Below are 13,060 nucleotides of genomic sequence, written 5' to 3'. Positions count from 1 at the left end.
ACCAGCTGTATCTCTACAAGCTGTGCGACCTTGGGCAGGTTGAATCTGTGCATCTGTTTTTGCACCTGTACAGAGGAGAGTAGAACTTACCTCCTGGAATAGTTCAGAAGATTAAATAAGTTGATATATCTGAGGCAGTGTAATTCTCAACTGGGGGCAGTTTTTTCCACCAGGGGATATTTAGCAATTTCTGGAAATATCTTTGGTTGTCACAACTGTGGGATGTGTAAAGGGATGGGTGCTGTACTGCTACCATCTTACATGCCTCCCCACATCAGAATTATCTGGTTCAAAATGTCAGTGGTGCTGAGGCTGAGAAACCCTGATCTAAGCAAGGTACCCAGCATAGTAAGTGCTCAGTAAATGTTAACTATTGAGGATATGAAATATTTGTGGCCCAGAAAGCAGGTAAGTGAGGGAATGTAGCAACGTTCCAACTAAAAAGGAAAGAGGTCCTCTTACCTAACCATACCTAAGGAAAACATCTCTTGTTTGAGATTTTGGGATTATTCAAATGGACACAGTACCTTGGAATTTTATTTTTAAAACTGAAGGATTATCTACTGGGTTCTAGTTCACACGCAGATTTCATTACTTATTTTTCAGAATTTTGTCCAATAGTGAAAAGCATGTGCTGAGGGTGATCAAATCAGAGAAAAAGTGACACACTGTTTTCCCTCAAGGTGTGATGGTTGAGCAATTAATGGTATACCTCCAATGGATTTAGTTAACTGACAGCTGTTTAATTAAGATGGTCTGGAGCATGGAAAGCTTGGGCTTAAGAAGCAGCTTCCGTAGTCCCTTCAAGGTGTGTACTACTGCTTGTACTATGCAGAGAAAAGTAATGCACCGAGTCCAGGGATAGTGCATCCCTTATTGCACTAAGTGCTGTCTCTAAAATAGTAGGTAGAATGCAGCAGCTGCCCCCACATGTGCAATTAGAGCTTTGTCATAGTGTCCTCTGCTACCTGAATACTCACACTATTATGTATCATGATTGCATGTTATGCCTTTAGCCATGAGCAAAGACTTGGAAGTAATTAGACCAGAGGTTGATATTATTCAGCTTCATCCCCTACATTTTGAAAGCTTCATCTGCTACAAAGTGGGACTGTCTATCATATGTAGATATTTTAAATAATTTTGCATGTAATTTCAGTCTGCTGACACATTTTGCTTTCAAAAACGCTTAGTAGAGCTCAAAAAAATCTTTCCTATCAAGATACCAACATTCCACTCAAATTTGCTATTAAATGCCCTGAATACACAGTTAGTGTTCATTTTCCAGCAGTGACACATTCATGAAGCACAGTATGAGAAGCAGAAATTTGGTAGAGCAGAGAAAATTATAATCAATTCATTCATTTAACTGCATGTTGCTGCACAGTAATGATGGGAATTTTAGAAGGCATTCAGCTGTTTGAGTAAATAGTGGTAGCTTTGGCATAGGGGAAAGAGTCTGGATTTTAGACACAGTGAAGATTTGCTTGGGTTTTAGATGAACCACAATCCATTTCATTGGTCTTTGAGGGACTTGAGAGTCTAATGGCATTTTCCTTACAAATGTTGAATATTCATCCAAAAAATACTAAGTCCCAGCTGTGTGCCAGGCATTGTGTTGGGGAGGGAGGAGATAGAGCAGTAGTCAAAGGAATCAGATATCTGGCCTGGACAACAAGGGCTCTCAGCATCGGTAGAACCATTCTATGAGATGGGAAATGTTGGAGGAAGGACTAGATCTGTGGGATGAGGAAGATCATGAGTTCAGTTGTGAACATGTTGCCGTTGAGATGCTTAGTCAAGTGGAAGTGTGAAATAGTTGCATCTAAGAGATCCGAGTGACAGCCAAGTATAAATGTAGAGGTCATCAGAATAGAGGGGGCTATTTAGTGAGGCCGAGGTCTCTTAAAGTCGGATCCTTGACCTGGTGAGGAAGAAACCATCTGGAAATGAGTTAAAGAAAATAATACATAGAAGGTGGCCACAGCTATTGCTGTTCAGCTCACCACAGAACTGCAAGTTTATTTTTTTTCAAATAACAGATCTCCACTGTTCATATACACCCTGTTCTCTCCAGTATATGAAGCGGCAGCAGAACAGACATGGGCTAAGTCCCATTTAGTATCTGATCCCAAAATGAAAAATCAGACCCACTTAAGAGTCTTCTGTGGAGAACCATTAGTTCCAAACACATGATTTCATTACTTTTGGCCAACTGTTAAAATAATAGAGGTGTTGCTGTTGCTCAGGTGTGCCCTGGAGTTTCTGAAGCCTCTTTACGTTCACTTCCTCTGGGATGGAAGGTTTAGCCATCCTAGTTCCTGGGACTCATCCAGCCAGAAATGAGGGGAGCCTCAGAGGAACCCCAATATACCAACCCCATAAACATCCAGGAAGAAGGGAGCTAAAATAGAAACCCCTAGTACCTTACTACATCAGTCTTTTTTAAATTGAACAACGTCGACTAACTGAAGTCTTGCCGAGTGGATGGAAAGACGTGAGAAAGAGCCACATGTCCCCAGGGATAAAACAGGCAGCTGCTATGAATGCCTCTGAATGTATAATTAAGCTGAAGTGACCTACAGAGAAAGGAATTAAGTGGATCTAAGTAATTGCATTATTTTTTTTAATTGTGATATAACTAAAAGTTGTAAGGGAGAAATGAAACATGAATCAATGAAAAAGACATTTTCTTAGACTACTAGGGTAGGAAAGCCATAACAGAAGCCCCCAACTGAGGTAGGAATGAAGCTTTGGAACTGTTGAAAGGAAGAGGACACTTGTCCACAGCTCCCTGCAGCATGGGCTGGTTGCCTGAATTTCTTTTATGATCAAAGGTCTGGGTTAAACTGGAAAGAAATTAAGAAGGAAAGAATGTGAAGAGACCTCCCGAAGAAAAAATGCTTTAGAACATGTTTTTCTTTCTCTTTTTCTTTTTTTTTTTAAGATTTTATTTATTCATTAGAGAGAGTGCGCATGAGTAGAGGGAGGAGCAGAGGGAGTGGGAGAAGCAGATTCCCCGCTGAGCAGAGCCCGATGTGGAGCTCGATCCCAGGACCCTGAGATCAAGACTTGAGCAGAACACAGACACTTAACTGAGCCACCTGAGTGCCCAATAGACCCACCTTTCTTGATAGGGTGGCAAAGGATTTGCAAAATATGCGTTAAGTCACTACACAAAACATAACAAACTGAAAATAATATTTTTATGGAATGCAGATGAAGTATATTTTATGTCATCTTAGAATCTGAATCAGTGCAGCAGGTTCTTCCAAAGCACAGGAGCCCTGGCTGCAAGGAGGCCAGTGCAGTTGAGCATAGGGAGCAAAGGCAACATGATCTGGTTTAGATTTTGAAAAGGATCACTGGATGCTACGTAACTCTAGGCCATAGAAGAGATGAGACTGGAGGCAGAAGGAGCAGGTAGAAGGCTATCAAAGTAATCCAGGTGAGACATAACGGTGGCTCAATTAAGAGTGTTAACAGTGGAGGTGGTAAGAAGTTGTCAGATTCAGAACATAATTTAAAAGAAATGTATAAAGGACTTGCTAATTAATTGGGTATCAGTTGTGAAACAGAGTCAAGGATAATGCCAGGGTTTTTGGCCTGAACGTCTGGATGTGTGGAGGGGAGAAAAGATCAGGGGTTCAGGTGTGCACATGGTAAATTGGTAATTTCTGTTAAGTATCTAAGAGGAGATGTCATGGAGGCAGTTAGGTAGATAAGTCTGGAGTTCAGGAGAGAAGCCCAGGTGGAGACATAAACATGAGTGTTGTCAGTGTCCAGATGAAAGCATATTGGGGAAATGTGTATAGAAGGCAATATGGTCGCCTCTTCTGGGTTAGAAAACTTCCTGTTCACCGGCTGAGTTCCTTTGCAGGAGCATTCAAACCCCTCAGGAAAGTGACCCCATTCCCTGGGAGTTGCTACTAAACTGTAAGGAGCCTTCGGTCAGTCTTCGGTATGGGAAGCTAGGATGCGTATTATAGTTAGAATTTCTTAAATACTGAAATCTCGCATACTAAATTTTAATCTAAAATTTCAAATAGTCATTGCAATATTCAAAAGAAAAATGACAGGAAAGGAATGAGTGGGTCATAGATTTCAATATAACAATGTATATCATGCCCAGTCTGGAAGAAATGGCTTCTAAATACTGAGTTCGCAGATTAATAAATATGTAATTAAATGTCAAATGCCCATTGTTTTTGTTTTTAAAGATTTTATTTATTTATTCATGAGAGACACACACACAGAGGCAGAGACACAGGCAGAGGGAGAAGCAGGCTCCATGCAGGGAGCTCGACGTGGGACTCGATCCCGGCTCTCCAGGATCACAGCCTGGGCTGAAGGCAGGTGCCAAACCCCTGAGCCACCTGGGCTGCCCAAATGCCCATTGTTTTAAAGCCATTCCTGTTACTACACATTTACTTTCTTTCCATTTCAGAAATAGGATTGTATGAAGAATTTCTCCTATATATATAAAAATTCCTTCTAAATGGATCTGAGTGTGGAATATTTGGTTATTAGTAGCTTTTTTTTCCTGGAAATATCCATCCTTCCACCTTTGGTTATATATTTTTTTATTCATATCATGATAAATCCACTTCTGAATCCCACTCGAACGGGGACATGCTTGGAGTTGTGGCTCAAGATGTTGGGCTGGTTTAGGGCACTTGAGTGGCTCAGTCCATTAAGCATCTGCCTGTGGCTCAGGTCATGATCCCAGAGTCCAGGGATCAAGCCCTGTATCGGGCCCCCTGTTCAGCAGGGATCCTGCTTCTCCTTCTCCCTCTGCAGCATCTCCTCGCTCGTGCTCTCTCATGGGTGCTCTCTCTCTCAAATAAATAAAATCTTAAAAAAAAAAAAAAAGATATTGGGTTGGTTTGCCTTGGTTTTCTCTTCATTGCAATCGTGACCGATTGGTGCTCATTAAGAAGACAGTCATATGAAGCAGAATAAGTGAAACTGTTGGACCTGTGCAGTCGTTACAACTGTAAATATGGTTCCATCATTGTCACACCAGAACTCAGGGCCACCTGAGTGAGGAAGATGAAAGTTATGGGGACTACTGGACACGTACTCTCCTTTGAGATGGAAATTGATTTTTCTTTTCCTCTTTTGATTTTCACTGTTAAAACTGTGTGAGTGTAAGAATAACAACCAACTGGATGTTTATGTGCCTGGCACTGGAATAGATAATTCACATACATCATTGGTTTGGATGAAAAAAAAAATGAAATCAATAAAGAACTGAGCCTAGAATGCCTTTTAGGGAAGAAAATACATATGAGCAACTAGGACCCCCAATGGAAAAGAAGCAGCAGAAAGGGCAGAGGATGAGACCCTGGGAGGAAGTAAGGCAGCAGAAACATGGCTAAACCCTTCTGCATTAAGCCATAAGAATTTAGTTTTGCTCCTGAGGATCAGGGCAAAAACACAAAAGGAGTCTTTAAGCTGGGCCACTGTATGGGTGATACGTCAAAGAGAAGTTTTAAGTTCATGCTTTACAATTCAAAAAGTGACTATTTTGTGGAACCCTTAAATTTCCTGTGACAGCTGCATGCCACAGCCATGTTTTGGGGGAGATTGTCAAAAAGAGGCGGTTTCCTACTAATGGAGTGACACTAGAGTAAATTCCTTTTAAAGGATACCAAGCAGAGATCACAAAGTTAGCTGACGTTAGAAATTGGTTAGAAGTGAGCATGAGAATTTAAGGTTCAAACCCCTTCCTTCCCGACAAGGAATTCAAATACATCTTGGTCATGACAAACCCAAGCAAAAAGCATCACATGCTTGTTTGCTCACTTTATCTGTGTGTCTATGTATCTATGTATCTATCTATCATCATCTATCTATCATCTTTTAAAGATTTTATTTGAGAGAGAGAGAGAGAGCATGAATGGGGAGAGGGGCAGAGGGAGAAGCCGACTCCCCGCTGAGCAGGGAGCCTCATACAGGACCAGATCCCAGGACCCTGAGATCATGACCTGAGCTGAAGGCAGATGCTTAGCTGACTGAGCCACCCTGGCGCCCCAATCTATTTTGAAATTCACTTAGCTTTTGAGCCCTCACTTCTGTTGCTAGTAAAAACTAACTGGTCAATTCAAGATTAACTCAGCCTCTTCTAGTTTAAACTCAGCTCCTTGGATTCTTTTCCACCCCCTCCACCCGTATTTGTTAGGCCCACGCATAGCCTGAATCTGTGCTATTCCTGAACCTATTGTGCAGGTATCGGAATAGCTGAGGACAAAAACTGGCTTTTTTCCACTTGGTGATTCAGCGCATCCTCTGCATTTGGATGTAGAAGATCCTCACGGTCTGTGCCCACTGTCCTCTGTCCCTCTACCTGCCTTTTCCACAGACCCCCTTGTCCCTGATTTTTCAGCCTTGTTCCTTGTGAGTTTCTGATCAACCAGCCAAGCTGTACACCAGTGCCCCTGAGTCTGTCTGTAACCTTATCTGGGACTCCTTTACTCACTCCTCATGGAATGGGTTACCACTCAAAACTATCCACTGGGAGGATGTCAACTCACTAGTGTCTTTCAATTCCACTGAGTAGGGCTCTAGTTCAACAACAGTCGATTTTCAACTTGGCACCAACATACAGAGCTTACCCATCCATGCAGCAAAACCAGCCTTTTTCCCTCATCAGTTGATCCTGGGGGAACCCCCCATGAAACCATAGGTATGAGCTGCAGGAGAGGCGTTGGTGCCACAGTGGTTCTGGGCCACATGTTCCTGCAGCTTTCTTATGTTCTCTGGACCTGTTTGAGATTGATCCCCATTGTATCCCTTCCATTTTAAAATGGATAGCCACGGGTGAATTGGTGGGTCTGTGAGTCCGAAGCTCATCGCAGTGGGTAATCTTGGCCATGTGACACTTGATGTTTCTTGGTGAGAAGCTCACCTTCTACCAAAGCACTATAGCACCCCAAGAGTTGCTTGCTTGAGCCCTGAAAGAGGCTCTGCTATTGGAGCTTGCCAGAGGCTCCACACAGCATCCTACTCTCTAATCCAGAGGCTCCATGCTGCATCCACACAGATCTCTATTATGTGATACTGGGTTGTATGGCCCAAGAGACAGGGTTGCTTTTACACAGCCTTGATCTTCTCCAATTCTCTTTCTTGCTCTGCTCCCCATTCAAAAATAGCAGCCCTCCATATCACTGGTAAATGGGTAGAGATAGTGTATGTTGCCCCCAGAACCTGAAGAAGTATTGTGTTTCTTTGTTAGCAATTGGAGATACAAGGGTGATAGATTCAAATTTACTTTTTTTTTTTTTAAGGGAGAATGGGAGAGGAAGCGCAGAGGGAAAGAGACTATTAAGCAGACTTCACGCCCAGCACAGACCCTGACATGGGGCTTTATCTCATGACCCCAAGATCATGACAGCTGAAATCAAGAGTCAGACACTTAACCGACTGAGCCACCCAGGTGCCTCACTTACATTTACTTTGGATAGGATGTCACATTTTATCCCAGACCACCAGCTGCCTGAAACTTCACTGATGTGGAAGGATTCTGAATCTTCATGAGGATTTCCCATCCAGCACATGGAGGACATGTGTGGTCATACCAAGGCATCCAGCTTCCTTGAAGTTCTTTCTCAGTTGGCCCAATTAATACCATATCATCCACACAGTAAACCAACATTATGTTTTACATGATATCCAGATGGCTCAGGGCCCTTTGGCTATATTGCAACAGAGAGCAGGAGAATTAGCATAATTCTAGAGTAAGACCATGAATATATATAATTGTCCCTCATATGTGAATGCAAAGTGCATGTGATGCTTCTTCCTGATAAATATTGAAAAAAATTATTTGCTATACCAAAAGCTGCACTTTTAGCTTCTGTTTAGAATGTAGAAAATCAGAACATTCCTAACCTTGTATCTGGAAAAAGTGTGAAAAATCATGACATCTCTTGAGCCCATCAAATAGCTGAGGTAGCAGAGCAATAAACTAGCTTGAAATCTAAAGAAAGACAGATGGACTTGAAATCAAAGAAAAATGGGACATGAACATTTGTTTACCTGGGTCAGATGCTGGGTGTCATATAAGCTGATAAGAATTCAGCTGAGTAAAAAAATAAAATAAAAAAAATAAAAAATAAAAATAAAAAAAAAAGAATTCAGCTGAGATTTTTAACAAATTACTAAAGACTGAATGTGGGCTGGTATGAGAATATAGAATTCCTGGGAGATGGCAGATACAAAGACAATTTGCATGCATTCACAGGCTCTTTACCAAGTGTTCGCAAGAAAGATTGGAGGACGAGAGACTGAAGAAATCCTTTACTGTGCAGACCTGGGGCAGGAGAAGCAGGTGCTGTGGAAAGGCATGAAGCCTCTCTCATGTGTTGCTCTCCTACCTCTTCATGAAAAAAAGGCATACACCACTGGCCACTGGAGGAAGGCACCAAGTCCAATAATCTTTAGGGACACACTGCAGCTAAGGGAAAGAAACAGAAAAAAATCTGTCTACCATTGGGAAAAATTAGCCAAATCTGTTGTCAAGCTAACCAAGAAAAAGAGAAGACATAAATTACTGTGAGAAAGGACATAACCACGGATTGTACAGCCTTTAAAAGGATAAAAGAGAATACTATAAACAATTCTTTGCCTATAAATTTGATTATTTAAATGAAATGGACCAATTCCTAAAACATAGACTACTGAAACAAGAAGAAATAGAATAGCCATATCCTTCACTAATGATTCTAATGATTATTTAATGGAGAATTAATACACAATTTCTAGCCTATACAAACTCTTTCAGAAAAGAGAAAACATGAGAATACTTTCAACTCATTTTAGAAGGCCAGCATAACTGACACTAAAACCAAAGGCATAACAAGAAATCTGCAGACCACTATGCCTTAAAAGACAAAAAATTCTTAGCAAAATATTAATGGATCACAGCCAGTAAACATATAAAAATAATTATACATCATGACCAAGTGGAGTTTTTCGAGAAATGCAAGGCTGATTTAACACTCAAAAATCAATCAATATAATTCATCATGTCAATGGATTAAAGAAAACCACATGACTATTTTAATAGTTGCAGAAAATCATTTGACAAAATTCAACATCCATTGATGACTTAAAAAAAACACAACTCCATGTAAATGAGAGAGATTTTTTTTGTACTTGAAAAAGGGTACTTGTGAAGAACCTACAGCTAGCATCATACTTAATATTGAAGGATCTAATGCTTCCCGTCAGCATCACAAATAAGGCAAAGATGTGTACTTTCAGTACTCCTATAAAGTATACTCTTACCATTCCTATTAAATATAATCCTGATAAATAAACATACGAGAGGTTCCAGCCCATATAATAACAGAGGAAATGGAAATAAAAATCATGCAGATAGAAAAAGAAGAAAATAAAATTGTTAGTATTTGCAGAGAAATTTTATGTAAGAAATTCAAAAGCATCTACAAAAAACCTTCTAGGACTCATAAATGCACTTAGAAGTCAAAAATTCATGTATAACTTTTGACTCCCTAAAAACTTTACTAAATAGCCTACCGTTGACTTGAAGATTTACCAATCACGTACACAGTTGAATAACACCTAATTTGTATGTTATATATATATATATATATTATGTGCTATACTCTTACCTTAAATAAGCTAGGGAAAAAGAAAATGTTGTTAAGAAAATCATAAAAAAGAGAAAATACATATACAGAACTGTACTGTATTTATTGAAAACAAATCCACATATAAGTGGACCCATGGAGTTCAGACTTGTGCTGTTCAAGGGCTAACTGTATACTGTGCTCATAAATCGAAAGACTCAACATTGTTAAGATGTCACTCCTCCCCAAATTTATATGTAAAATCAACGCAATAACGTTCAGTGGGATTTTTTTTTGCTGTTGTAAAAATTGACAAAGTGGATTATAAAACCTACAAGGAAATGTGAAGGAAGTTAAATAAACAAAACAATTTTTTAAAAAGAAAAAATTGGAGAATTTACATGAACAGATTTAAAGTATATATACTTAGTCAATGGAACATAATAGAGACTCCAGAAATACACATTGTATATATTATAAATACATTATAAATTGATTATAGATAATACCAGTTGATGTTTGACAGAGATGCCAGGATAATCCGATGGAGAAAGGATAGTCTTTTCAATGATGCTGGAACAATTGGACATCCATACACACACAAAGATGCAAAAAGAACCTTGACACATAACTTGAATCGTATATAAAAATTAATTCAAAATGTATTGTAGATCTAAATTTAAAACCTAAACTATAAAACTCTCAAAGGAAACGTGAGAAAATCTTGGCAATCTTGAGTTAGACAAAGATTTATTGGGATACAAAAATCACAGAACACATAAGGAATAAATGATAGAACACATAAGGAATAAATGATAAGTCATTCTTCATCAAAATTAAAATTTTTCTTCAAGGATACTGTTAAGAAAATGAAAAGAAAACTAGCAGACTGGGAGATCATACTGGCAAAAGGAACCAGGCTGGTAACCAGAATATATAAAGAACTCATGCAACTCAATAATAAAAATAAAACAAACAATCTATTAACAGTTTAATGAAAGATTTCAACAAATGCTTTATCAAAAAGTATATTAAGAGGGTAGAAAACACAGGAAAGATACTCAGCATCATAAATTTGTGGAAAAATGCATGTTAAAACCATGGTGAGATACCTCTACACACAGATGAGATTAGCTAAAGATAGCAAACAGACAACAACAAACTGAAAATAATAAGTGCTAGCAAGGCTTCAGAGCGACCAGAAGGGATTCTCGTGTTGTTGATGTTGGTGGGAATGCCAAATGGTACAGCTACTTAGGAAAACACTTCGCCAGTTTTGTAAAAAGTTAAACACTCACCATACAATCCAGCAGTTCTCCTAAGATTCTATTCAAGAGAGATGAAAATCTTCACCCAACAAAAATGAAACAAAAGAAACCAAAAGTTTATAATGGTTTTATTCATAATAGCAAAATAAAAGGCAAAAATCAAGAGGGGAAAAGAAAATGCTAGGTTTTTATTTCCCATTTAAAAAAAATTCTGCTACAATATCAACAACCTTGAAAGGAAGATACTCTTCTTCTAATCAAGGAAGAAACCAAGGCTTTGGAGTGGTTACGAGGTTATTTCCTCTAAACTGAGATCAAGAGGTACAAACCTCAGTTGTAGAATAAATAAGTCATGGAGATGAAAAGTACAGCGTAGGGAATATAGTCAGTTAATATCATAATAACGTGGGACGGTGACAAGTTGGTGACTGAACTTACCATGATGAGCACTGAGTAATGTACAAAATTGCAGAGTCAATATATGGCACATCTGAAACTAGTATAAAATTGTATTTTAATTATACTTCAATTAAAAAATGGTAGGGACAAACCTGCAACAGGGGCACCCCCACCTCTGAAAAAAAGAAAAAATGTTATTCCAAACATAGCTGGTAAGATGCAGAGCCAGGTTTCAAACCCAAGCCCTACATTATTATTATTCTGGCTATCGTTTTGATGAATCTGGGTTGATCAATATATTTTCAATACTGTGTTCTCTAGAAACTGCATATGTCACAGGTTGAGTCCTTGAGATAAACCTGGGAACCCTAGTTAAAGGGAATGTAGGCACGTCAGATGTCAGTTGGGCGGTGGGGGGCTCTTAGTTTACCTTTGCCAAGTGCAGAGTCCGCATATCTGCATGGTGTTGAACTCCAGAGAGCCCAGCGTGTTCGTGGGCTTCAGACTGTTCCTCATTTGAGGGCTTGCCCTTGAGTAGCTCGGGAGGGAATTCAATCAAGAAGCTCCTGTGTGGGGAAGGCATGTCTCCTTCCCGCCGGAAATGCTCTTGGGTCATGGGGTGGGGCTGCCGTGGAGCTGGTGCCCCTGCAAATCAAGCTTAGCTGGGTTTTCAGTCTTGTAAGTCATGAGCAGCAAGCGGGGTTCAGTTGTCACGGGAATCTGTTTTAAATGCTGACAGAGGAAGAAAAGGCACGGCTCATAACACGCTACTTTTAAAATCTATGACTTGTGACATTATTAAGAACACAGCAAGGGTTTGAAAATTATGTCCTGAACATCCCGGCCTTGTATCTGTAAATTCACAAACTAATTGAATGAGAAGAGTCAAGGCATGTCTATATCAAAATTAAGTCTTCTGGGGAAAAAAAAAAGCCTTTCCCAAACTAGTTTTTATAAACCAATACATCTAAAAGTGCGCTGATGAAAATATTAAGCCCAGAGGCCCCTGGTGGCTCGGTTGGTTAAGCATCTGCCTTTGGCTCAGGTCATGATCTCAGGATCCTGGGATCAAGCCCCGAATCGGGCTCCCTGCTCCATAAGGAGTCTGCTTGTCCCTCACCCTCTGCCCTCCTCTCCACTCATGCTCTCTCTAAAATAAAATAAAATAAATAAATAAATAAATAAATAAATAAATAAATAAATAAATAAAATAAAATAAAATAAAATAATAAAATAAATAAAATAAATAAAATAAAATAAAATAAAATAAAATAAAATAAAATAAAATAAAATATTAAGCCCATAAAAGGACAATTCAGTAGCAGCATCCTCAAGGGTGAGGAGTGCTCAGGGGAGACTGGGACTTAGGTTAGGACTCATGTGAGAACTGGGTCTATAAATGTGCTGCGTGGGACGAATGGAGGATTCAGGATACTTTACAATTATCTTGGTTGCAAATCAGTGTCGCAAGCCGTAAAATTAAATTATCAGTGGGCAGGAAAGAAGAGTAGATACAGTGGAAAATAACCCATCTAGACAAATAACAGCAAACATGAGCATTTAGAAAAAAACAAAGACAGGTGCCCCCATCACAGAGGGTTTCCTCATCTGACACAGAATCACTTACTTGAAGGATCATCCCGCCATGTCCTCAATAAATTCAGGATGTCGCTTATAGACGGTATATTTATAACCACGTCTACTGAATATTTACTGCTGGGTGCAAGGAGTCCCAGGAAACTGTAATGCCACCGTGCGTGCTGGATGATGGGGACCGGGTGGTTGACCTTCCCAGCT

The 13,060-nt window shown here is 39.6% G+C and overlaps 1 protein-coding gene across 2 annotated transcripts in view; it reads left to right on the top strand.

Annotated features, from left to right (window-relative positions):
* The window catches only part of ORC5 (origin recognition complex subunit 5), a 131,880-nt gene that overhangs the window by 81,839 nt on the left and 36,981 nt on the right, over positions 1–13,060 (top strand). Inside the window, exon 14 of one of the 2 annotated variants that reach the window (XM_072791485.1) lies at positions 7,290–8,022. The exons of the other annotated variant lie outside the window; for it this stretch is intronic. Within the exon in view, the coding sequence (XP_072647586.1) occupies positions 7,290–7,359 (70 nt within the window). The 3' untranslated portion in view covers positions 7,360–8,022. Of the gene's footprint in view, positions 1–7,289; positions 8,023–13,060 lie in introns of those variants that run through there. 2 annotated transcript variants of the gene reach the window in all.

Source organism: Canis lupus, chromosome 21, assembly GCF_048164855.1.
Source record: "Canis lupus baileyi chromosome 21, mCanLup2.hap1, whole genome shotgun sequence".
NCBI classification, from domain to species: domain Eukaryota; kingdom Metazoa; phylum Chordata; class Mammalia; order Carnivora; family Canidae; genus Canis; species Canis lupus.
This window is presented reverse-complemented; position numbering and strand designations above follow the sequence as displayed.